Source organism: Myzus persicae, unplaced genomic scaffold (genome assembly GCF_001856785.1).
Source record: "Myzus persicae strain clone G006 unplaced genomic scaffold, MPER_G0061.0, whole genome shotgun sequence".
Taxonomy (NCBI): domain Eukaryota; kingdom Metazoa; phylum Arthropoda; class Insecta; order Hemiptera; family Aphididae; genus Myzus; species Myzus persicae.
In genome coordinates, this window is record NW_019100597.1 from 11,783 (window position 1) to 36,699 (window position 24,917).

Genomic DNA, 24,917 nt, shown 5'->3' on the forward strand with positions numbered 1-24,917 from the left:
TCATTTTATGACTTGACGGGTGATACATTCGAATTTATGTTAGAGAAATTAGAAAATAAAATTATGTTATTAAACAAAATTATTATTTCTAAAATTATTTATTAATAATTTTTTTTTATCTCTCTATGTATTGTTATTAATATATGTTTTATACTTCTACTTAATATTTTTTTTTTTTTTATCTCTCTATGAATGTTTATGCGTTTATTAATATATGTTTTATATTAATACCTTAAGAACGTACATCGCCAGGATGCGATTGTGCCCGGCCGGTCGACAGAATGTCGCACACTAACGATATTAAAATGCCTATTAGTGAATAACACACATTAATAACTTTTGTATATAAAATATCATATTCGCTCTTGGCACCATGATTTAGCCGACTCTTAGTAGCCGCTATGTATATATATATAGCTTGCACCTGCATACTTAGAACTCTATGGTATCCTTATTCAATTAAAAATACTACACACATCAAAACCATTTATATTGATAGACGTATTGACAATAAAATATTCACACACCACCTGGACATTAGTGATCGAAAGACATTTCCTGCCAAATGGCAGTAATAATCACAAATAAATGTCTTCTTAATGTGCCCTACCGGTCGCCAGGATGTCGCGAACTCTTAATAGCCAATGACACTAGCGCAAGCAATGGTATTCACTTCATACTGTAGATCAAATTCGTTAGTAGCTGAACATCCATTCTAGCGACAAGACGTTTATATTTCAGTGATTTTAAAGAGTGTGTTTTTATTTTCAAAAAATAATTTTAATCATGGCTGGTTCTATCGCCAACAACGCTGCGCTGTACAAAAAGAAGACGTTCACTTATGTGCCTCCAGCACCGCCCGCGGATCTCATCGACTGCAGTAATTTTATACTTGACTTCACCGGCCGTAAGTTTTTGAATGTAGGACTTGATCCTGCAGATGAATTAAACACCATAGTACAAGTCATCACTCCTTCGAGATATGTAAATATGCCACCTGATTTTATAAGACGTATATTCTCACTTATGGGGAACATTCTATCTTTTATACTCGACCTACCTCAAAAATACAAGCGAAATTTATTTCTGGAAACAGAAATTATTTCACTATCTAGTATGCTGTATAAAGGGGAAAATATGCTTGTCATCGAATCAAAAACACAAGATGGATGTCGAGTATTGCTAAATCGTACAGATTTAATGAAATTGCAATATTTAGAATGGTGTATATTTGAAACAGTCGTTCGAAAGTCAACCATCATACGGCCAGTTGTCATAAAACAATTCGATATGTTTTTGAACTATATTGATATTGAATCCGCCAAAGTTGATTCACCACCAAAAACACCTGAAGAAATGGTCACATTTATCAAACATATAAGCGACGAAAGAGTAATTTCAAAAATTCCAAAAAATGATGTCAATTTCATCAGTCAACTCAAAATGCATGCTTCTTCACAATTAGCTGAACGTTGAGCGGAAAAATGTCTCCAGAGGTAAGTCTTTAAAACTTATTCACTCGTAAAAATACAATACATATTTTATTATTTTATAATTATTCACTGACTCCGAATGTGAGGTTCATTTCGCCGCCTCAATACTCAAGTATATCCCCAATGCTATCTATTGAAGAAGATGACTATTCAGTGTCACGAGTAATTACGATTTATAAATTTAAATAATTTAAGTATTAATAATTTTAATTTTATAGGCAGCTGACGAGGATCGTAATATCGAAGAATTTTTAACACAGGCGACATGGGCACCAACCAAGTCATTGGTAATACTCACATTTAATTTTTTAAATAAATATATATTGACAAATTATTATTTGTATAGAATATTGATGTTTCTACCAATCCACCAACGAGATTCTTAGACACTCTTCCCCCATATTTTGATCCAGAGAATTTTGCTCAGTCCCCTCCGTGGTATACAGCGCCTGAAACGAGCATTGCAGTGGACGAAAACGACGGTCCAACGTCTTTTAACCACTCGCCATCGATTCTCGACTTCACAGACGGCAAGCCCAAGAAAAAACGGAACGCGAAATGCAAACTGTTTGAATGATGTTGTTTAAATAAATTTTGTGTAAAATAAAAAAAAACAAGCGTGATATTTAAAAACAAGTTTTTTTATTTATTAGATTAAGTTTTTACAATGAGGTTTTCAATTTATATTTAAGACAAGGTATATACAAGGTATAAAATTATAAAATATATACAAGGTTTACAATTTTCTAACATCTCCACTAAACGGATTATAAGTTATAATCTGATCATGTAGTATTAAACAATAAGCTGCAGTCTTTTCTGGAATAACTGTGTCGGTTTCAAAGTCTATTCGTAGGTCCACGGTCGATGATTTAACGTTATCATTCTGGTACGACAAATCAACAACGACGATTGGCACATAGTTTTGAAAAATATGTTTTGATAATAATGGTTCACAATACTCTCTTTCGTAATACGATTTTTGAAAGTCTGTATAAGCTTTGTAGAGTATGCTGGTGGTATTATTTTTAAAATCAGCTCGAAAGTCTTCATATGGATACACCTCAGAATTTAAGTGCACCTTAAGATTTTTTAGTTGACAGTGATCAAATCGTCCAGCGTCAGTTTCGATATTGTTTTTTCTGCTTGTTTGTAGTCCAAACAACACAAATCTTGGTTTTTCGAGCAAACTGCTAGACTTTACTGTCCACGAATGAGAAGTATTTCTAGGGAGCACTGGATATTCACAGAGATCCCAGGTTCTGAACGCGCACGATAGTGTTTTACGAGAATCTAATACTTTCAATAACTTTAATTTTTCTTTATCACTGACTTTGATAATAGGCATCTTCCAAGTCACCTTAGTCAGTTCAATTGTAATTTTTTTATTTTTATCGACAGCGGCGGTTGCGCCTTCACCCACAACATGTATCGCATCAAGGTCGGTAGATGCACGATTCAAAATCAGTTGCTGATTGCAATTGAGTAATATTTTTTTGTAATCTTCACAAAATCCGAATACATGTTTTAGAGGAATACATCCGGAAAATATATTATTGGTCATAAAATTTTTATTATCTTCACTATCCATTGCCGAGTCCCAAGCCATGTTCTCTAATGCATTCAAATCGTTTGGAGTATATGAGCAGTATGCTTTCAAACAAGACGCAATTCCAGGTGATTTCAATTTCTGTATTTCTATTCCGTTTATTTCATATCGCATTTCAGAGAATAAAAATGCCAATCCGTTATTTGAAAAACGAACTTCCCCCACTGCATCGGTAGGTTTATTTATTTTACCCTCGATGAAAATATAACTCTCACACGGCAAAGTGTAAGAATCCATGTTCTGAACATTAATTCTAATTTCTTCATTGTATGATAAAGCGGAGCTTGAATACGGTGTGAACGAATGGTAACTCTTTTGAGTTATTTTACAATCGTCGACATAGTCGGCCGTCACGTCTAAATATGAGTCATCCATCATTGTAAAGAACGAAGAAAATTTAAATTATTTTTCGTGAGTTTGGTTTGGATAGGTTTGTACTTCTTCGCTGCTAGCGATGTAGACTTCTTAACGGCAGGCGGTATACTGATAGGTTTTTTGATTGTAGCTCTTTTTATATTAAATTTGAGTGCCATATCCACGCGTTATTTGTAAACGAATTGTTATCGGTTCACCACGCAGATTAATCAGACAATCGTTCTGATCTTTTAGCACGATATTTACTTTAGTTATTGAAGTCGTATTGAGACCATAAAAAACTGGATGTCTAGGTACTTCAACGATTTTATATCCCACAGGTACAGTAGGATACAGCTCATGTATGATCTGGCTCGGTGCTCCGTCACAGAATGAGCCGGTGATTAAATTACACTCTACTTTTATACAGTTTATTTTCATTATGTTGACAATATTTTCAGATTCATGAGTAGCACCAGTAGTGTATCGTACATTTCTAAAACCTAGCAATTTCGCTATGCTATTCTCGACTCCTAAATCAACATCATGACTGCACGATATCATACACTTTAATGTCCTGCTGTTTGCTTTTAATTCAAACATACTGACATAGTCGGGCATCATTTTTTGTATAATAGACTCTAACTGATCCAACTCATACGTCCCCGTAGGTATGATTACGTACTCACGTTCATTGATCAAATTACGGAAGGCAATAGTATTACAACCAGGTTCTATGTTTGGTATAGAATTATTTGTCTGTAAACTCAAAAGGCAAATCTGTGCAGTATTTTCTACTTCCAACGGAGGAAAGATCTCGCATGACAACTCACTAGAGTTTCCGTTTAACGTTAATGTGAACATGATAAAAATTTTAAACACAAGTGTCCACAGTTTGTAGTATTATATTTCTGCTCACTGTTGTAATTGAAACGTATATCGCATCCGTGAAAATATTTTTGTACTTCTATTGGAGGAGGTAAATTTCCAAAACTGTCGTAATATTCGACTTTTTTTCCGATTTTTTTATACGCTACCCAATGCGTTCCTGTACCTTTCTTCGTATCCAGGTTAATAATCGCTGATTCTAGGCGTTTAGGACGTTTAGATAACCTATCTCTGGTAAAAACGCCGATGAAATGAGGTATTTTCATCATGCGAGCATATTTTATAAGTTCGTAATCGTACAACGCTCTACTGGGTAACGTGGCAATTAGTTTTTTGACTTTCTATATTTTTTCGCTTTTACACCCCCACCACTTTTTTGTGGTGTTTCTATTTTGTATGAGTTGCCTTTATACGGAGTGAGATATAGCCCTTTGCCTAAATGCGAAGGAGTGTTTCTATTAAACTCATTGGCGACCTTCACAACGTTGGCTACGCCGCCAGTTAGGGCTCCCAGAGCTGACAACCCGGCGAAAATCGGTATGAGTGGTAGCACACCGCCTTTTTTCGGAATATTTATTGTTCGTGGAACCCTAGTCTTCTTAGTTTTGAATGTTTTTCGCGCGACGGCTAAACATTTTTTAGTCAATTTCATCAAGTTTTTTTCACCGAAATTTTTCTTTATAACATTTTTAGTGGCTTTAAGTGCTGCTTTAAAACCACAACCGCCACCTACTTTACGTTTTGCTTTCATAGCAGTAGTCACACCCCAAGCCACAGCTTTTTCTTTTAAACTCGAATCTTTTGACTTGAACCTATCCCAGGCTCGCTGCTCTAATATAAAATCGGCTTTGTTACGATCTGCGATAGAGTTGCTATTCTCGTAAGCAATATCGTGGTCTCTACAAGCAGAGTCTAGTGGGTTTATACCTTTATCACCGCGAGCTAATCGTTTTTTTAAATTTGTACCAGGTCCACAGTATTGATAACCTGCAAAGAAATATTATTATTATGAGAATATCGGATTCATTATTCTAGACTTACCAGGCACGTGAACTTCCAACGGTAATTTATTTATAAGCGTGTTTATGAGCCCAGCGCCTTTATTCTTGTTGCTTCTTCGAGCGAGTGACATCGTGTACTGATAACATTCTCGTCGTTGCTCAGTTATTTATAATGAAGTTCGTCAAGCAAGAAATAAAACTCACAGTTGAAAACGTGGACCCACCTACAACTGCTCAACAGCATAGACATGGTGCGCTTCTACCTAATACGATACGCGCGCTTATTGTGGGTCCTTCCGGCTGTGGGAAAACTAATTTAATATTTACCTTACTAACCAATATAAACGGAATACGATTCCACAACGTATACATATATTCAAAAACATTGGATCAACCCAAATATAGAATGCTAAGTGAAATATTATCGGACACTGATGTTGGATTATTTACGTTCTATGAAAATGAGCAAATTAATGAACCTGAGAAAGCTTTACCGAACTCTGTATTTATTTTTGACGATATTATCACTGAAAACCAAAAGATTGCAAGAACTTACTTTTCCAGAGGTCGTCATAATTTAGTTGATGTATTCTATCTGGCTCAGAGTTATTCAAAAGTCCCAAAACAACTTTTGCGTGATAACGCTAATTTTATTGTATTATTCAAACAAGATGAGACTAATTTAAAGCATGTATACAATGAGTATTGCTTTGGTGATATGTCATACTCAGAGTTAAAAGACTTTTGCACTTCATGTTGGCGTCTGGGTAGATTTGAGTTTATCGTGATAAACAAAGACTGTGAACGTGAAAACGGTCAATATCGTCATGGATTTGACACATTCGTCGTTGTATAAAGTGTTGTCATTATGGAAATGATTCATTCACAGTCATGGCTGCTAGCGGTGAAGTACTCGGAGAACTGATTAAAGCCAAAGAAAATATCAAACGCAAGTATACAGCATTAAAACACGGCAAAGCCGATATTCGTTCATTAGTATAGGAAACGTTAAGTCCGATTATCGAACCATTGGAAAAAATAAAACATTTAAGTCCAACAACACCACCCATAGAACTTAAGGGAGATACTATAGAGCTTAAGGAAGGCAATACTATTGAGGATTCTTTTAAAATAAATGATTGGTTTAAATCTTATGATATAGACAAGACGTACGGACCAAAAAAACGAGCAAATGGTAGTGTACATTTAGGTAAAAAAGAAATTAATCTCGTCAACAATACGTTGACTATTGAAGACCTGTCTTACCCGCTAACACAAGGACTTGGTAATTTAATATTTTCAAAAAATCCTAAATTATACACCAAAAACGATTTAGATGCATATAAATCTATATTGATTCAAACATCAGCCCATCTCACAGCAGACGAGAAAAATAAAAAAGGTGGTAATAAATTTACTGATATAATCCAAAATTTGTTTCCTTCTGGAAGTGGGCTATCTGTGAAATTACAAAAACATAATTTAGTTTACTGGAACGACCCTAACGAGCTAGTCAAAAGATTGCGGTTACTATTAGCGTCAAAAGCAGCTGGTAATACAGGCGTTTCGAACGAAATAATATAAATTTTCGAAGAATTGAGCGAAGCCGGGTTAATAAAACATATTCCAAATGTCTAAACGAGATATCGCAGTCGAACTACATAAACCAGCGAGGAAAAATTATACACGGCGTAGAGTTAATGTTTACGGCAAAAATGATCTATGGCAAGCTGACTTGGTCGAAATGATACCATATTCGAAAAAAAATAAAGGGTACAAGTATATTTTATGTGTGATAGACTGTTTCACAAAGTTTGCCTGGGCAATAGCGTTAAAATCCAAAACTGCTAAAGAAGTTTCCAGCGCAATGTCTAAAATTCTGCTTAAACGCACACCAAAACTATTACAGCTCGATAACGGTAAAGAATTTTACAATTCTACATTCGACGCGTTGATGGAGAAGCACAACATACATAAATATTCGACTTATAGTACTATGAAAGCGTGTATTGTAGAACGTTTCAACCGCACATTGAAAGAAAAAATGTTTAGAGAGTTTACAGCACGTGGCTCTCACGAATGGTTATCTATTTTACCTTCATTGATTAAGGAATATAATAATTCAAAACATAGGACTATAGGAATGACACCAGTGCAAGCTGATGCTAATCCTACGTCAGTCAAAATTAAACAACGAAAAATTGTTAATGGAACAATTAAATTTAACATTGGTGATAACGTTCGTATAAGCACATATAAAGGTGTATTTGCAAAAGGATATTTACCGAGCTGGTCTACAGAAATATTTAAAATTATTAAAATAAACGAAACATTACCTACTACTTATCAGCTACAAGATTATACTGGAAAACCGATTGCCGGTTGCTTTTATTCAGAAGAAATATTGAAAACAAACTATCCGAATGACTATTTGGTCGAGAAAATTATACGTAAGAAGGGGAAGCAAATTTTTGTGAAATGGCTCGGGTTCGATAATACACACAATAGCTGGATAAATACAAGTGACATTAGAAAATAGTGTCAGTCGAGCTATAGACATGAACGTGTTTGGTAGTTCTCAGTCTGGCGAAACAAAAAAAATTATTTCAAATCTCGAACAGTCGAACAAATCGTTTTCGTCTAAATTAGATAAAATCGAGCATTTACTTGAAGAAAATCATAAATCCATTCAAATTCAAGAAGAACAAGTAGAAGCGATACAATTGACATGTATACAAATAACTGAGCATATGACAAGAGGTGAAGTATCATTACAATTAATCAAAGAAAGTACAGAAGTGTTAAAAAACATAATACCTGCTATACTCAGCCGTCTAAATAATATCGAAACGTATTATAAAGACAAGCAATAATGTCTTCAGCCATCTTGGACATGCAATGCGTACTTGGTGTCAACAATAAATACATGGTTAAAGAAATGTCTATAGTAGACACGGCAACATGGGCGACTCAACATTGGATTTTAAAACATTCAAACTCGATGCAGGACAATAAGAGTCGTAAAACCAACAAGTGGTTGGAACGTAATTACCATCAACTAGCTATAGAATACGGTGATATCGAGTATGAAGAACTCGGTAAAATATTGAATTCATTAAAGTTTGGTTGCATTTACGTCAAAGGCGAACAGAAAAAACAAGTTCTTATAAAGTATATACCACACGTCGCACTCATCAACATCGAAGATTTGGGCTGCCCTCGTTTGGATAAAATATGTGATGATGAAACTCTACCTTGTTGTATTTTCCATATGGATTTTAATCCTAAACAATGTACATTTTATAAAGTATTTGCTATAAGAAAGTGGTTTGTGAATAATTCTTAAAAATATAACAATAATTATATTTTAACATTGTTTTTTTTTATTTTTATGGCATCATAATATATGTGATAACATAATATACAAGGTTATAGATTACAATAATACAAATTATTCAAGTGATATTTAAAATATTTACAATACAAATATATATATAATATATATACAAGGTTATAGATTACATATACAAATTATTCATTTAAAATGTACATGGTATTTACAAAATATATTAATCTATCTCAAGTATATAACATGGTAATAAAAATATTTACAAATTATATTCAAATATTTAAAATTATTCAGTCATGTGCCGAAGAAGGTCTCTCATAAAGTCTTTGTCAAAATCTGTCCATTCACGTCCCCCAGCTTCTACATCAAAATCAGATTCAGTCCAATCATCTTCCCTATAAAATTAAAAATATTATAAGTATAAAAATTTAAGAAATTGTTTTTAATCTTACTTAGTGGAGTAATGTCCATGAGCTAAAGTATGCACTATGTCTTCCATGATAACCCTCTTGTCATCAAAACTGTTGTATGTCAATTTGTTCATTTTTATAGTATTAAGTTGGTGTTTGAATGATCGAATGGAGAAATTTTGATGGTAAAAATCCAAGTCAGTGTCACCGAATAAACACTTTTTATGATTTTCAAATGTCATGTGATTTTTAATAACATGACCTCGGATGCCTTTCGCTTTGATTTTTTCTTCGTCATCCAAAATGTATGCATAGGACTTTGCTCGAAGGGCTATAAATTCTCTTATAATGCACCCATCTGTTTCATCAGAAAATAGCCCGGGAATCTTTTTTCTCTCTGCAATGTAGCACGGATGGTCCTGGGGTAGATTTGACGTGTCCATTCGATCGAGCAAGTTAGCATTATTCACCAGATCATTGTAAAAATCATCGGTCTGAATGTAGTATACCAGTGAATCTACGATAACAATATTATTAATGATATATCACTATTTTTTTTTTTTTTGAATTTGTTAGTTTACCGGTGTCAGTGTACATCAGCTCAATTTTATCGCCATAGTGTTTTTTCATCACGTTATAGTGATAATCGTACATCAAGGTCTTTGAAATATCTAGCACAGCAAAACCTGTAATCCATTGAAGTATTAAAATCTAACAATATGCAATTTAAAGTGAATATTTACCAATATAAATAGGTTTACAAAAATTAATGACTTTATTTTCTAACGTAACCGCATGTAGGTTTTCGTTGTATGTAGTACAGCGTTTAAAGGTTGTTTTGTTGATAAGTTATTGTAGTCGCTGTTCACTAGACACCAGTTCAATGTTAATTCTTTTTTTTACGCTTTCCATCGTTTTTCCTAGACAAATGAAATTAATATAACGAGGATTAGTTATGATTTATATTAACAAACCAAAAATAGCATTGTTCATCAGCTTAAAGAAATCCTTCTCAAAGTCGTTTTTTGCCTTCTTACGCAACTCTGTTTTGAGATTGATATATTCAGCCAGCCAAGCTGACTGATTAAATTAAACTACTCTATGCACCTATAGTAAAATTAATATGTTAAAATCGGTAAAGATGTAAAAAAAAAAAAAAATACTTTTTCGACTCTGAGACCGTTGGCTATAGCTTGTTGTAGGTTTCGATAATGTATTACATAATTTTTTTTCGATTCTAGTGTTGCCATGAAGTTCTTTACTTTAGAACCTGATGGAACACTGTTATGAGGTAGGAAGGGTAAGGCATTATGTTTATCATGTAGTTCGACCGGATACTTGACGTAAACTTCATATATTCGACCGATAGGAGATGTTTCGTTTAAATCACTTAGACCATCTAGCGAAGGCTTGACCCACTTAAAACCACCATATGGCATGTACTGTGACATCACCCATCCGTAGAGATTATTACCTAAAATATAATTTTAATAATACCAAAAAAAATATATATATATATTTATACTTACAATCTTGATATATCAGCCATGATTTTTCTTTATCTACGTTATAATCAGGTGTTTTTTCGTGGTTTGCCTTAGCGTATCTCATACTAGCTTGAGTCAATCCACCTCTGATTCCTATGAGAATAAGTAATCAAATTCTATAGTAAAAATAATCGTGAAATATTTATCTTCCTCGAACATTAACAACATATCATACTCGGAGAGTAGCTCAAGCTTCATTGATGTGTATTTTAACATACAATCAAAGCTGAAGCCTGGCGCTGTATAGTAAAATGCAGGGTCCAGTTGATATGTAGTTAAACACAGATCTCTAAAATTTTCAAAAACGTCTGTCAGTAATAAAACATCAATCTTTAAATACAAGTCCGAATAATCTCCAAGTGTTTTGCATTTAAAGTGGTTCCATACATCTGTCGCATGTTTATACTCTTCGTTTTCAATATTTGACTCTGTGAGTGTACTGTAGAAATCTTTTTTCTCCGGTAAACATGATTCTTCTAACCTGTTCCACCCATCTGTATACTCATACGGGTACACCCCTTTACGGGTAACAAAAGGCATATCTTCAGATTTAAAAACTATAGAAATTTCTCTGAATTTTTCGAAACCAGGAGTAATTACATTTGAGGCCAGAGTCGACAAGCTTGAAGCTAGAAATCTGAATGTGTCAATGAATCTTATTGAAAATATGTTGCTTACATGCTTTAAAAATGATATATATTTTTCTTCAGTATTTGGAATGACTGAAATTGTCTTAGTGTCATATCCCAGCTCGGTTACGATGAAATGAGCATCGTAATTGGATAAATTATGTAAAAAGCATGGTACAAAATTAGGCGTTTGAAGCTTGAGGTTACAAGTATTACATAATGTTTGACGGAATTGTCCGGATAAGTGGCAGTGATCTGCTACTTTATGGTTTTCCACAGAAAACCTATTTTTACATAAATTACATGCTTTACATAATTCATGTGTGCGTCGCTGTTCCGGTGTCATTATGATTGGTGTATTGGTTTTGAGCAGTTTGTCTATTTTTTCAGCAATTTCAACAATACTTAATACAAAATGTTTCGCTACCTCCTGATTATGTTCACTACCACGGAAAATAACTGGTGTTGTAGGTATCCCAAACGTTTCAAGCAGTTCAATTGGCACGTCGTCTTTAGCTTTTACAACGAAACCGTAACTCATTGGGGAATGTTTTTGAAAAGCCAATGTATTCTCGCCTTTGCTTTCTTCACATTTTACAATAAGTGCTTCAAAATCTGCATAGATAACTATAGGGTGGCGTTGTGTTTTTTTCCAAGCTTCAAACTCTAACATTGTTCCGGGCGCAGGCAATTTTGGTAAAATAGGTTTGTGTGCTCCACAAATCATTTTGTGTTGTTCCAACGCCGCACGTCCATTCAACTTATGTTTCAAAATTTGCTCATCGAATGATGCAAAACACCTCTTGCAAAAATATGCTAAATGTTCATTCTTATTTTTTTGTGTGCTAATAAGTCGTGATAAATTTGATATGTATTCATAATGTGACCCGCTATCATCCGTCACCAACAGCAAGTCAAAATGGTTTGGTTTCTCGGTATCTGCAATGCGTAATAGGTATACCTCATACGTCGGGTACTTTCGTGGTGGTTGTAATTTTTTGTCCAGTCCGTACATTAACAGATTCGTTTTGATTATTTTTTTCAAATTTAGTTATATCAGATAGCTGTGTTGGGTATGAGATACCTTCAAAATTATATTTTCCTTCGTATTGTGTATAGTTTTTACCAACACGACATACCGGTTTCTCTGTCACATGCCTCGCAAGAATCGCCCACTTAAAACACTGTTGGTCCACGTTTTGGTGATTTATTGTGGCTCGTTTTCTGTCTATAAATGCTGGCAACGATATATACGATGAACCGCACATTTTTGTGTATTTATAAACTGCCAATAATAATCCGTCTATAGTTTGTAACGTGAACCCACTCCCTCTACTTGTATAAGTCTCCTCTTCCATCAATAATTTTGTAAAAGATTTCCCAAGAATTGTTGATATATCCGACTCTCTAAACAATTCAATAGCAAATGTTTTGAAAGCACGATTTTCCGAGGAATTTTCTACATGTGGACGGTTGTAGGTCGCCTCGAGTTTTAAATTAAATTTTATCGGCCCAACATGAACGCGTGTTTTCAATAATTTTTTCAGCTCAGGCTCGAGAAAGTGGAGAAATTCTTGATAGTTCTGTACATTATTAATATTTTTATAATAATACCACACAACCTTACGGTTGCGTGCTGATTGAATTTCCATGAATCCTAAATCTGATACTGCTTGAAGTCTAACTTTTTTTTAATTTCACTGCAGTTTCAGTATTTTCTGTATGTATTCGTTTATTACCTAGTCGCGTATAATAACCTAAAATTAAAAATATATTTTTAAAGGTATACCTAGATCAATATACATCATTGTATAGTTCAGAAAACCTATAGGTCTAACTCGTGACAAATGTAAAAATTTAAGAGTAACTAAGCTTGGGTAGTATCCATATTTTTTTCGAATTCATCCATCGCAGCCATACAGATATCATCCCCATCAAGTCCTTTATCAAACACTTGTCCAGTTGAAGACACAGCTTTTTGGTTAGAAACTCCAGCTGGTATGTCTGGGAAATTTATTCCGGGAGCTATTTCTATTTCATCAGGTATCTGAACGCGAACCTTGCCTATATAATTAATAAAAGGTAAATTAAATATTGAGTTAAATTTAACAAAAAATAAATAAATAAATAAAAATAAAAAAATCTTACTTGTCGTTTAGCATAGTCCGGCATTTTCAGCATTCTTCAAAACTTGCACGCACATTTCGTCGTACTCGTCGTTAAAATCCTCGTTTGGCTCATTAATATCTTTAGCTGGAGCTATTTATATTTCACCTCGAGGCGTTAGAACACGACCAACAGCTTATAAAATAAATATCAAATTGAATTTTTGATAAATAAAATAAACATACCGTGAATGTTTTTCATGTGTTTGTTCAAGCCGGTTTTGAAAGTGAACGTTAACGCACAAACAGTACACGGAAAACGAACTCCAACATGCTTTTTTTTGTGAACAGTCAAATTATCTTTACGTGTGAAAACCGATGGACACTGATCGCATTTAAACATTTTTAAATTATGTAAAACACTTAGTTTTTGAAAAATAATAAAAAATAAAAAAATAAACAGTGAAATAAAAACTTGGAAAAAAATTATTTTAAAGACGGAGCGAGCGAAAAAATACGTGTACACCAGTTTAAGGCAGTAGACGGACTAAACGGCTACCGACTCCTTGGGTCAAGAGTCTCTATAATAGGTGGGAACATTTTTCAATATTAATGGATTTTGCCGGAATGTGATTGATTGAAAAGTCTACCATAGAGTTCTAAGTATGCAGGTGCAAGCTATATATATATATATATATAGCGGCTACTAAGAGTCGGCTAAATCATGGTGCTGTTGCGGGCCTTGGCATCTCCGCATATATAATATAATATAATATTATAACAATGTAATATAGAATATATTAACCTTTCATAATGTTATTACGGTGTTAAACCCCGTATATATAATTGACATAAATATTATAACAATGTAGTATAGAATATGTACTATCTGCCCCTATCTGTGTAATAAATCACTGGACAGGTGCACGACTAGAAATCATGGACACGAGTCACTATTCTAAGAATCGGCTACAACAACCGAAAACACACACACACAAGCCGCACGCACCGCTACAATCAAAGGTTAGGTTAGGTTTAGGACAGCCTGGGCAGATGTATCATAGCCACGGAGACCTGAGCAACTTCTCGTCACACGCGCACACGCTATTGTAGTATTACTAAATTTTCTGCTGAATAAACATAATTCTATAGTTAAATTTGGTACTTGTTGATTTGTCTCTAAAGCTTTCGGGTATTTGGAGCCTTTGAGATTACGCACATAACAGTGCCAAGAGCGAATATGATATTTTATATACAAAAGTTATTAATGTGTGTTATTCACTAATAGGCATTTTAATATCGTTGGTGTGCGACATCCTGTCGACCGGCCGGGCACAACCGCATCCTGGCGACGTATGTTCTTAATTGTTTATCGATGAATTGAATAGGGATATACATTATGAGTCCGCGACTTCCTGGCGACCGGTAGGGTACATTAAGCTATAATTGAAAAAGGATATTCTCCTATTGTCTCTTAATGTCGAAAGTGTCTTTCAATATGAAAGGTTTTTGCAAGATAGTGTGTGAATATTTTTTCGAATACGGATAATATACCTATTATTTGTCAAGGATGTTTGTATATATTAATTTTCTAAAAATATAAGAAGGAACAATACGTTGTTAGAATATTTATTTGATTATGGGATAGTATTTAAATATATATACTATATTATTCAATGGGTTCGAGTGGAGTTGAGAATTAGGGTATCTCCAGGTTCTAACGCAGAATATTATATTTTTTTTAAATATATGAAAAATGTATGCCGCGCATGTGATAACGGATTGAATGTATGATAATATATGATAACAAAAATATAAGTCACGCTCGTACGCGATCGGGGCGATTAATAACTGAAAAAATAAATGATTGATAATATATGATAACATGTGATAACTGATAAGATATGTGATAACAATGACGATGGTAAAATATATGATAACAAATGATAACGGTGGCAAAAGATAACATTTGTGATAACAATTTATTTGATAACATGTGATAACTGATAACATGTATGTCGCGCACGTAAGCGATCGGCGGCGGTGCCGGTGTTGGCGTGCAGTGGCGGGCGGCATATTAGCATTCTGTGGACGGTCTCGGCACCTATAAACTAATTGAGACTTCTGATTGGCCCATTTGAGTTTCCGCGCGAATTTCATAATTTTATGTTATCAGTTATCACACATAATATTATAATAAATATCCCACACAGCACATGTAGTCCAGTGGTTATTTAATGGATGACCGACATATCCATATCACGTCTAGTCCACAAGTTACTTCGGATAGATATCATATAGATATCCATACAAGATTACTTCTGGACTAAATTTAATATGGATATGTTGGTCATCTATTAAATATCCACAATATCATAATGATTTACGCATAGGTAATGGCGTCGGTATAGTCGGTAATAATATAGATGCGGTTGTTATATCATCGTTTCCTGCGCAAGCATACACACAAGAGCACAGCATACAACTTATTATTGATACATGGGCACGGTGTGTTATTGTGTACTCGTAGTATTGCAGTGTATAATATTACTGTATATCACTTTAATCGTATACTAGCTAGTATATACTTCGTCATCATAATTAATAATTATTACTAAACTTATAAGTTGTATTGTTTGAACGAGGACAGCCATTTCTTGAGTTTGGCATCACGGCCGCTAAGCGCGCGCCGTGCAGTCTGAAGTCTGAGTAGAATCGTCTAGAATGACTAGACGCAACTTCCGCTGATCCGCTCTAGCGCACTGCGCACCGGTTGTCACTCGTCTTCATCCACGTTATTATTCCTGTGTTTGCCACCCGAAACCACGTGATGTGCTAGTTTGAGCTTTCTTTAAGTATATTAATATTATATTATAAATGCTTATAATAGCACAAACAGTAGTGACAGTACGTTTCCGTCTTAACGCATGACCTTTGCGCGAGCCCGTACTTATTTTCGTGTGCTGTTCTATCCGAGCCACACCGCGTAACCGTTAGGTCTGCGCGAGTCCGTATATAATTGTCGTGTACCGTTCTGTCCGAGCCACCACGTGACCGTAAGTCCGTTAAGTCTGTGCTACTCCGTATATAATAGTTGTGTACCGTTCTGTCCGAGCCACCATCACGTGACCGTCACAGCGTTCAAAATTTCAGATCAATCATCTATACGCATTATTGGACCCGCGGTCGACAGTGTGATCCGTGTAACGTCACAATAATAGGTGTATTCACTATAGGTATGTTATTTAACTTAATTATATAATAACTATAATATTATAGAGCTTAAATATAAATATATATAATAACAGCCTTTACCTCCGCTACCGATCACGGCCCGGGTTGCTAGTATAATAATATTATTAATATTATATAGAAGGCTCATCGTCAGCTCGACGTCGATGATCTGAGCAGATCGTATAGATATAGTACTTTTATATATACTTCATATTATTATTTTAGAAAAATAACTCGGCACTGCATGCCTTATTGTTCATCACATATTTTTATTTAAAAATAGGTATATTTTTTAATTCCCATTTATTTACCCACCTATACATGCAGATACCTAATATAAATTAATATTAATGTTATTTCGAGCATATGCGTACCAAGGTGCGTACCTATTGAATTTTTATAAATTACCTACATTAAAAATATATTAGGTATATATATATATATATATATATATATATATATATAAATTTAATATTATTAATAAGTTCTACTACCAATATAAGAAATATATCTGAATTTATCCCCTTGGGTAATAAGACTGGAATAACTCAAAATTTGGTACGATATTATAGATATGATTAATTAAACTATACCATCAGAATCATACAATTTTTTTACTACAAAATGATAGAACACTGTAATATACAAACATTATCATACCTAATTAAATTCAGTCACAGATTTTTGTCCTTATAGATAAGTGCACATAATGTCAAAACGAAAAACAAAAGATATTAGTTGTATAAGTCAAAGGACATTTAGGCGTAGGGTAGCTACTGACTTTAATGCAGCTGTGCAAGATAGTGATAATAGTTTAGATGAAGATCGGGCTACACATTTGCCAATTACTAGTCATTATGAATCTGCAGTAGTTCCTGATAGTGATCAAAACCTTTTTCTCAATGGATACGTCACCAAAGGCAGTAATAATATTATGATTAATGATAATACCACTATCAGTACCAGCTTTACTGAAAATGCCGACTATAATAGTACTTCAAATGATATTCATAATTTAATATATGATAATTTGCAAAATTTCACATCTACAGATTCATCTTTCTCAGAATATGATAACAATTGCATACAATATATAGATTACTCCAACTGTGAATCTGAATCTTTTGAGGATAAACTGAAAACTTGGGCACTAAAATATAAAATTAAATTAAATGCTTTAGATGGATTACTAGTGATACTTAGGGATGAAGTATGTGGTCAATTTCTTCCTAAAGACTCCAGAACATTATTAAAAACTCCCAGAACTTCTGTAATTAAAAGTGTAGAACCCGGGCATTATTGTCATTTTGGTTTAAAAGTTGGCTTAAGAGAAGCAATGCAAAAAGAAATTATAAAATGTTCTTCTTACCATAATTCAAATATCGGGCTCAAAATATCAACTGATGGCTTGCCATTATCTGATAGCAGTAACAGTCAGTTATGGCCAATTTTTAGATTCAAATGTTTTTTTTTCAAGATTTTGTGAATGAGATGATAGATATTGTTAACAATGGATTTTTATTTGATGACACAGTGTATAGAGTGTATATACATAGCATTATTTGTGATGCTCCGGCAAAATCATTTCTTGTCAAAATAAAGGGTCACTCAGGTTATTTTAGTTGCACCAAATGTACTCAAGAAGGTGAGTTTTTAAAAGGTCGCCTATGTTTCCCAGAAACTAAAAATAATATTTTAAGGACTGATGAGGCATTCATACGACATGAGTATGAGGACTTTCATCAGGGACAATCAATTTTACTGCATATTCCAAATTTTAAGCAACCTATTACTAGAATATGTTTGGATTATATGCATTTAATATGCATCGGTGTTGTTAAGAAAATCATTAAATTGTGGCTAGAGGGCAAACCACATTGTAGATTCGTACGTTTACCTCATGCTAAAATATCGTTGTTGACTTCAAAATTATTATCTATAAAACATTTTATTACAAATGACTTTGCTCGAAAACCACAAAATATTGAATTTATTGGTAAATGGAAAGCCACAGAATTAAGACAGTTCTTGTTATATACCTGTCCAGTTGTTCTAAAAGATATTTTACATCCACAAGTTATAGATCATATTATGACACTCCATGTAGCTGTGCGAATTTTGTGTAGTAAGAGTCTTCTGCAAAAATATTCTGATTATGCTCAAGAACTGTTACAACATTTCATTGATACATTTATAATTTTATATGGAAAAGAATTTGTTTCTCATAATGTTCACGGATTGTTGCATATTGTAAATGATGCCAAATTATTAGGGACTTTGGATGAATTTAGCGCTTTTCCATTTGAAAATAAACTTAGATTACTCAAACGACAGTTGCGGAAATCTGATAGACCTCTTCAACAACTCCATAGGTACTTGGTACTTCGAGGAATCTATTAATATGACCAAAACTCTTAACCCCTCATTAGTAAATGAGTACACAAAAAAACATTTAGAAGGTCCAGTTATTGAAACTTCTGATGTCGATAAGCAATATAAAAAAGCGAAAATTAAGAATCTCTGTATACATATTATAAGTCCTGATAACTATTATATGTTACACGATAAAAGTATAATAGTTATCAGCAATATTATATTTGATAAAGTTCTTAAATGTAAGACAGTTTTAGGGAAAAAATATTTTAAGTATTCAGATATTTATAAAACACCATGTAATTCTTCAATAATTGATTGTTGGGTTGTTGAAGATTTAGAATCTAACTTCCAAAGTTGGCCAATATTGGAAATAAAATACAAGTGTCTGGCTTTACCTATTTATGCTGGTAGTGATAAGTTAGCCATGTTTCCAATTTTACATGGTGATTGTTCGCAGATGTAATTTTCTGATATTTGCATCCTACTATGTTATATTTTATATTAAATTATTGTAAATACTGTTCTAAATTTTTAATATTTGCACATAAACATATAGGTATCATGTAATATAATATACACACACAAAAAAAATACTAATTTTGTAAATACTTTTAAATTTTTATTAGACTTAATTTGTCCTACATAAAACTGCAATGTCTGAAGAAAACAAAATATGGAGTGTTGTTGAATTTGACGATGGCAGCATCCATATAGTCCCTCGAAATTGGTTTTTTTTTGACAAATCCGCAAAATTAAAATGTTATTGGCCAACTCAAGGAACATTTAAAACGATCACCGCATACATAAAAGCAGTTAAAAAAATGGCTAGCCCTGATGAAAACTGGCCGGTATTTGAAGCTCAAATACTATCAAGTTCTGGTAATAGTTGAAATTTTTTTAATTTCTACTAATAATTTTTACATTGATTAGATGTCAAATAATCTCTCGAATAATTTACAGATGATTTTGATGTTGCATACAAGAAACTCAAAAAAGCAGAAACTTATACTGATTTAACCACAGATGCCGAACAAGACAAGCTTAGCAGAAATTTAAGGCACAAAAAAAGAATAATAATTTCATCATCGTCAACTGATGAAGATAATTCATCTAAAGTTACTTTAGTTAAACTACCTGCTGGCTGCTGTACCAAAACCTCCTTCAAGTGATAATAACAATACATCAGATAAAGACCAAAAAAAGTTAGCTCCTGTAACTGAACGGTTATACAAAAAGAATAGATTATCAAATAAACCAGTATCATATGACTATGAAGGTAAATATTTCTTTGAAACTTTCCAGTAAAAAAATAAATTTTATACTAATTATAAATTCTTAATAATTTAATTTAAATTCAATATCTTAGAACGTTTTCAAAGTCCAATCTATGGCAAACCTTCCAGTGGTCATCTAACTAACTCAAGTAAAGATATTATAACATTTATAATTTAATAATATAAGAATTAAATCTAGGTAACATAATATTATAATTTTAGAAAATGTCAGTCGAAGCTTAATCTACAATAGTAAACCTTCAAGTGACTATCAAACTGATTCAAGTAAAGATCTCTTATAATATAATATATGCTTTAAAGATAACATATTTATAGTTCAATAATATGAGAAAAAGATCTAAATAATATATAATTTATTTTAATATAATATTTTAGAACTTTTCCATCCTAGTCCAAGTTATGATGATGAACCTTCCAGTGGCCATTCTGCAATTAACTCAAGTAAAGATACAATAATAATAAAATAATTTAATTAATGTATTAAATTAAATGTTTATAACATTATATATATATATATATATATATATATTATATATCCATTTTAGAACATTCACGCTCATCAAGTCCAAATTATGATGAACCTTTATGTGGCCGTGAAGCTAACTCAAGTAAAGATATAATATATAAGAATAAAATATAGATACTATATAATTTATTTTAATTTAATATTTTAGAACTTTTCCATCCTAGTCCAAGTTATGATGAACTATCTTACAGTGACCATCCAACTAACTCACGTAAACATAAAATTAATAACGCTTAATTTAATAAATATAACAATTAAATGGTGTAATCTTGATGTAATCTTTATGTATGAAATATTTTAGAAAATTCATATCCAAGTTCAAGCTACAATGACGACATAACAGATATATCTCTATTCCAAAAAGGAAAAAACCGTGAACGACGCCTTTCTAATAATGGTAAAATTTAATGTGCATATGTTCTTATACAATATACATCATCACATATTTGTAGTCATCAAATCATCTATATAGTGTGTATATATATTATGTATATGAATTGTTGACATGTTCACATAATATAATTTATTGCAGACATTGCATATATATTATTGTTCATAGGGCTAAATTAACTAAATTATTAGACTATACAATGCATGAATTATTTTTATATTCAAGTATACATTTTGCACATATTACTTGTTTTAGATTTTCAAGACCGAGTATTAAGACAACTATCACATATAAAACTTCATTTATTAAAATTAAATGAAAAAGTTTCATCGTTGAATTATCCTTCGCCACAAAACACAAACATTGATACTTACGATACGAATATATTAGACGATTTTCCTCTTAAATTTGAACTTGATTTACAAAATGTTGAAATAAAACTAAAAAATGATGAAATTTATAAGTCAAACATGGTATGATTTGAGTTTTTGAAGTTTATGATTTAGGTTCAATTGAAAATTGTTATTTTAATGATATTTTTTTTACTTATAGTTGACAGCTCTGTCCAAAATGGGTGGTTCAAAAACAGATGAGTCTACCAAGTATATTTTAAAAAAAATATACTCTGATCAATTAGCTATGTGTTACAGTTGGATGGGTGGAAAAGGAAAAAAAGTTTTATCTACCATGCTACTTCCTAAAATAATAATAGGTATATAATTTATTTCTTATATGCATATTGATTATTAACAAATTTAAAAAAATAGTAAACTGGAAATTTCAGTTCTTCATTTTTGGGCATTTTAATTAATAAAATTATTTTATTTTTAGAAGTGGTGCAGAAAAGAATCCAAAACTCAACTGAAATAGACATCGTAAATTCAATCAAAAATTGGTTGCGACATGCTTATCAAAGAAACTTAAACAGGTATTAATGAAACCTTATACTATTTAAACTAAAAGATATTTAGTTACATTAATAAATTAAGAATTGATAATCTATATTCATTTGTTTCATGGAAATACTTATACAAAATGTGTTTATATATAATTTATTCATAAATTTAAAACTAGTATTTTAGAAAATTCTTGTGAAGTCAGTGTAATAAATCAAAACAATATATTTGTTAGGAATTTATCATTGTCTTTAATTTAAATGTTTAATTATAAAACCTAAGCTTACAATTTATTAGTATATTAAAAAAAGAAAAAATATATATGTACGTTAGTCAACTCATAAGTATATTAACCATGTATATTATTAAAAGTTAAAATAAGTAGTTATAATAGTTTTATATTATTTAGTGCCTATTAACTTATTTTAAATAGCAGCTCTTTTTAATATACCTATCTTATTATTAATTTATTTTTTTTAAATTTATTTTTGGTTACCAATAAAATGATCTCTCCGTGACTAACTTACTTCTCTCTTGTTATTATTATTTCATAAATCATATATATATTTTTTTTAGCTTAAAGGCAGCAGAAAAAAGAAGCGTCCAAAATAAAGAAGATGATGAATAAGAGATAGATAGCACTATAGATTACTCACATGTGTATACTTAAAAAAATATATAATAAATGTTTAAATACATTAAATAAATTTGTTTTACTTTTTATTACTATCTTTAAGTATCTTTACATTTTAGTTTTAAGGTATAAATTTATTTTCGTGAGTCAACCGAAGTGAAACCTCCCAATAGCAGATGTTTTTTTAGTGATTTCGATATATTTCCTTTATATGATTAGCCCTCTGAAAAGCAAACACCTCCAAATAGCAGAAAAAATGTTAGTGTCCAGGGGTGTCCGGTATTTAGAGGTTTCACTAGTTTTACTATTTATTATTGAGAGTATAATAATATGGATAACAGATGAAAAAGTGGCGTTGCCAGAATGTTAAGATGAAGGGGAGTTAAGTATAAATTAAACTTATAAGTTTTTACAGTTTTCGTATATAATAAAATATAAGATTTATTAGGGGGGAAATGTTAAATAGGTGGAGAGAGTGAAACACCAGCTGACCCCCCTGACTACACCACTAATTGATGGATATTGTCATAGGTACAATGTAATATCCATTAAATATCTAATGTAGATATTTTGTTCTGTGTAGATATCTAATAGTGTACTATGATGGATATTGTATAATATTTTTAATGGATATCCATAGCATTGGAAAAAAGTGGCCATTTGGATAACTAGAATATGTCAAATAGATATCCATGTATATCCAGTAGATATTATGGATATCCAGATATTATATTCAATGAATATCCATTAAATAGACATGTGCTATGTGGGCTAATATAGAGTTACCCCAGCGGACAACAAGAAACAAGGCTGTCTTTACTGAAAGGTCCACTAAAACTTATTAAAAACTAAATGGAATGATTTACAAAAGTTGAAAAAAGTTTTGGCAGTGGATGTACACCCTTTTTATGACACACTGCCAAATTAATCTGCTTTCAAAGAACGAAAACAGAAAATGTGATTTCAGTTAATGTAGGTATAATATTTTGTATATTTTAATAACATAAGAATAACAAGACTGTTAATGTTAAAATGAAATACTTAAATACTACTGTTAACTATTTTTTAAATTTAATTTGTAAGCTTTTAAAAAAGGAGAAGACTACTATTTTACTTTTATTATTTTACCAAATCTAACATTGTGATTAATTAATTATATTTTATTATAATATTTTAAATTTGAAACAGTATAACTGTCTAATATTAAGATCCTTAAACATGTTAAATTATTATAACTTTTAAGTGTTAACTGTTAAGTTTTAGATAGGTACCAATTAATTGGACTACCTACTAGTTTGCAATAAAAATGCAAGAAGCTATACAATAATATGTAGATTTGTATGAACGTTTTTTTTTATGTGTCCATATTTTGAAAATGAGTATAAGAATTTATAAATAATNAGATAGTTATCACTTCACAATTTACAATTATTATTATTAATCTATTTTTACTTTGTAGATACATAATAATACAGTATATTGCAACTAGCAAAGAACAATGTGTTGTCTGATAATAAATGTGTTCGTTCCAATTATGATTACATTAGTATAATAATCATAATTCGCTAGGTATTTAATATAAATTTAGATACTCTTATTTTATGACAAGTGGTAGATACTTTTAATATGGATACTTTTAATGTTGTTCAAATTAATCCCAGTTTACTGCGTGCTAATCTGTTGAATGAAAATGACATTAATAATTATATAAAATATTATTCCCAACAAACACAAACAAGTTGGTGTGTACTTAAGTCATTTAAATCGAATAGATTTGTTATTCGGTAAGTGAGTAATACATATAAATGCCATTATTATTATTATACTAAATAGAGATGTATTATTACTTATGTAAAAAGTTAATACTATTATTAGATTAATTAATTAATTTTTACTTATAAGTTATTACAAATATGACATACCTATCTACATTTTTAAGAACAATGTATTTTTGAGAAAAAAAACTTTACAGGAAAATATACGTATGTCATCATAGTGGTGCTAATAAAGTAGATAAAGCCTTAAACAGAAAAGGAAAATCAAAAAACTGTGGATGTGAATCTAAGATCGATATTAAAATTAAGTTGACTAATTCAAATACTAAAAAAAAAGATCCACATGTTAAGGTAAATTAATTAACCGCTCAATATATTATTTATACATATGTCATAATATGTTAC

The 24,917-nt window shown here is 31.8% G+C and overlaps 4 protein-coding genes and 2 pseudogenes across 4 annotated transcripts; 2 read left to right on the forward strand and 4 right to left on the reverse strand.

The window, feature by feature from the left end:
* The first annotated feature begins 484 nt into the window (after window positions 1-484).
* Window positions 485-2,106, forward strand: LOC111035820. The gene is made up of 2 exons (XM_022317605.1): window positions 485-1,655; window positions 1,712-2,106. The coding sequence occupies exon 1, from the start codon at window positions 787-789 to the stop codon at window positions 1,474-1,476; it is 690 nt and encodes a 229-aa protein (XP_022173297.1). The 5' UTR covers window positions 485-786; the 3' UTR covers window positions 1,477-1,655; window positions 1,712-2,106.
* A 123-nt stretch (window positions 2,107-2,229) lies between these two features.
* LOC111035793 lies at window positions 2,230-3,477 on the reverse strand. Its single transcript, XM_022317573.1, has one exon. It carries the CDS (start codon window positions 3,475-3,477, stop codon window positions 2,230-2,232), a length of 1,248 nt encoding a protein of 415 aa, XP_022173265.1.
* A 5,665-nt stretch (window positions 3,478-9,142) lies between these two features.
* Window positions 9,143-10,016, reverse strand: LOC111035834 (annotated as a pseudogene).
* A 48-nt stretch (window positions 10,017-10,064) lies between these two features.
* LOC111035785 lies at window positions 10,065-10,555 on the reverse strand (annotated as a pseudogene).
* Window positions 10,556-10,744: 189 nt separating this feature from the next.
* LOC111035801 lies at window positions 10,745-12,295 on the reverse strand. Its single transcript, XM_022317584.1, has one exon. The coding sequence runs from the start codon at window positions 12,293-12,295 to the stop codon at window positions 10,745-10,747; it is 1,551 nt and encodes a 516-aa protein (XP_022173276.1).
* Window positions 12,296-19,816: 7,521 nt separating this feature from the next.
* Window positions 19,817-22,773, forward strand: LOC111035810. The gene is made up of 13 exons (XM_022317594.1): window positions 19,817-19,874; window positions 19,956-20,020; window positions 20,121-20,271; window positions 20,362-20,418; window positions 20,492-20,554; window positions 20,666-20,731; window positions 20,836-20,898; window positions 20,965-21,027; window positions 21,118-21,213; window positions 21,463-21,680; window positions 21,760-21,919; window positions 22,039-22,135; window positions 22,680-22,773. Exons 1-13 carry the CDS (start codon window positions 19,817-19,819, stop codon window positions 22,729-22,731), a joined length of 1,209 nt encoding a protein of 402 aa, XP_022173286.1. The 3' UTR covers window positions 22,732-22,773.
* Window positions 22,774-24,917: the final 2,144 nt, after the last annotated feature.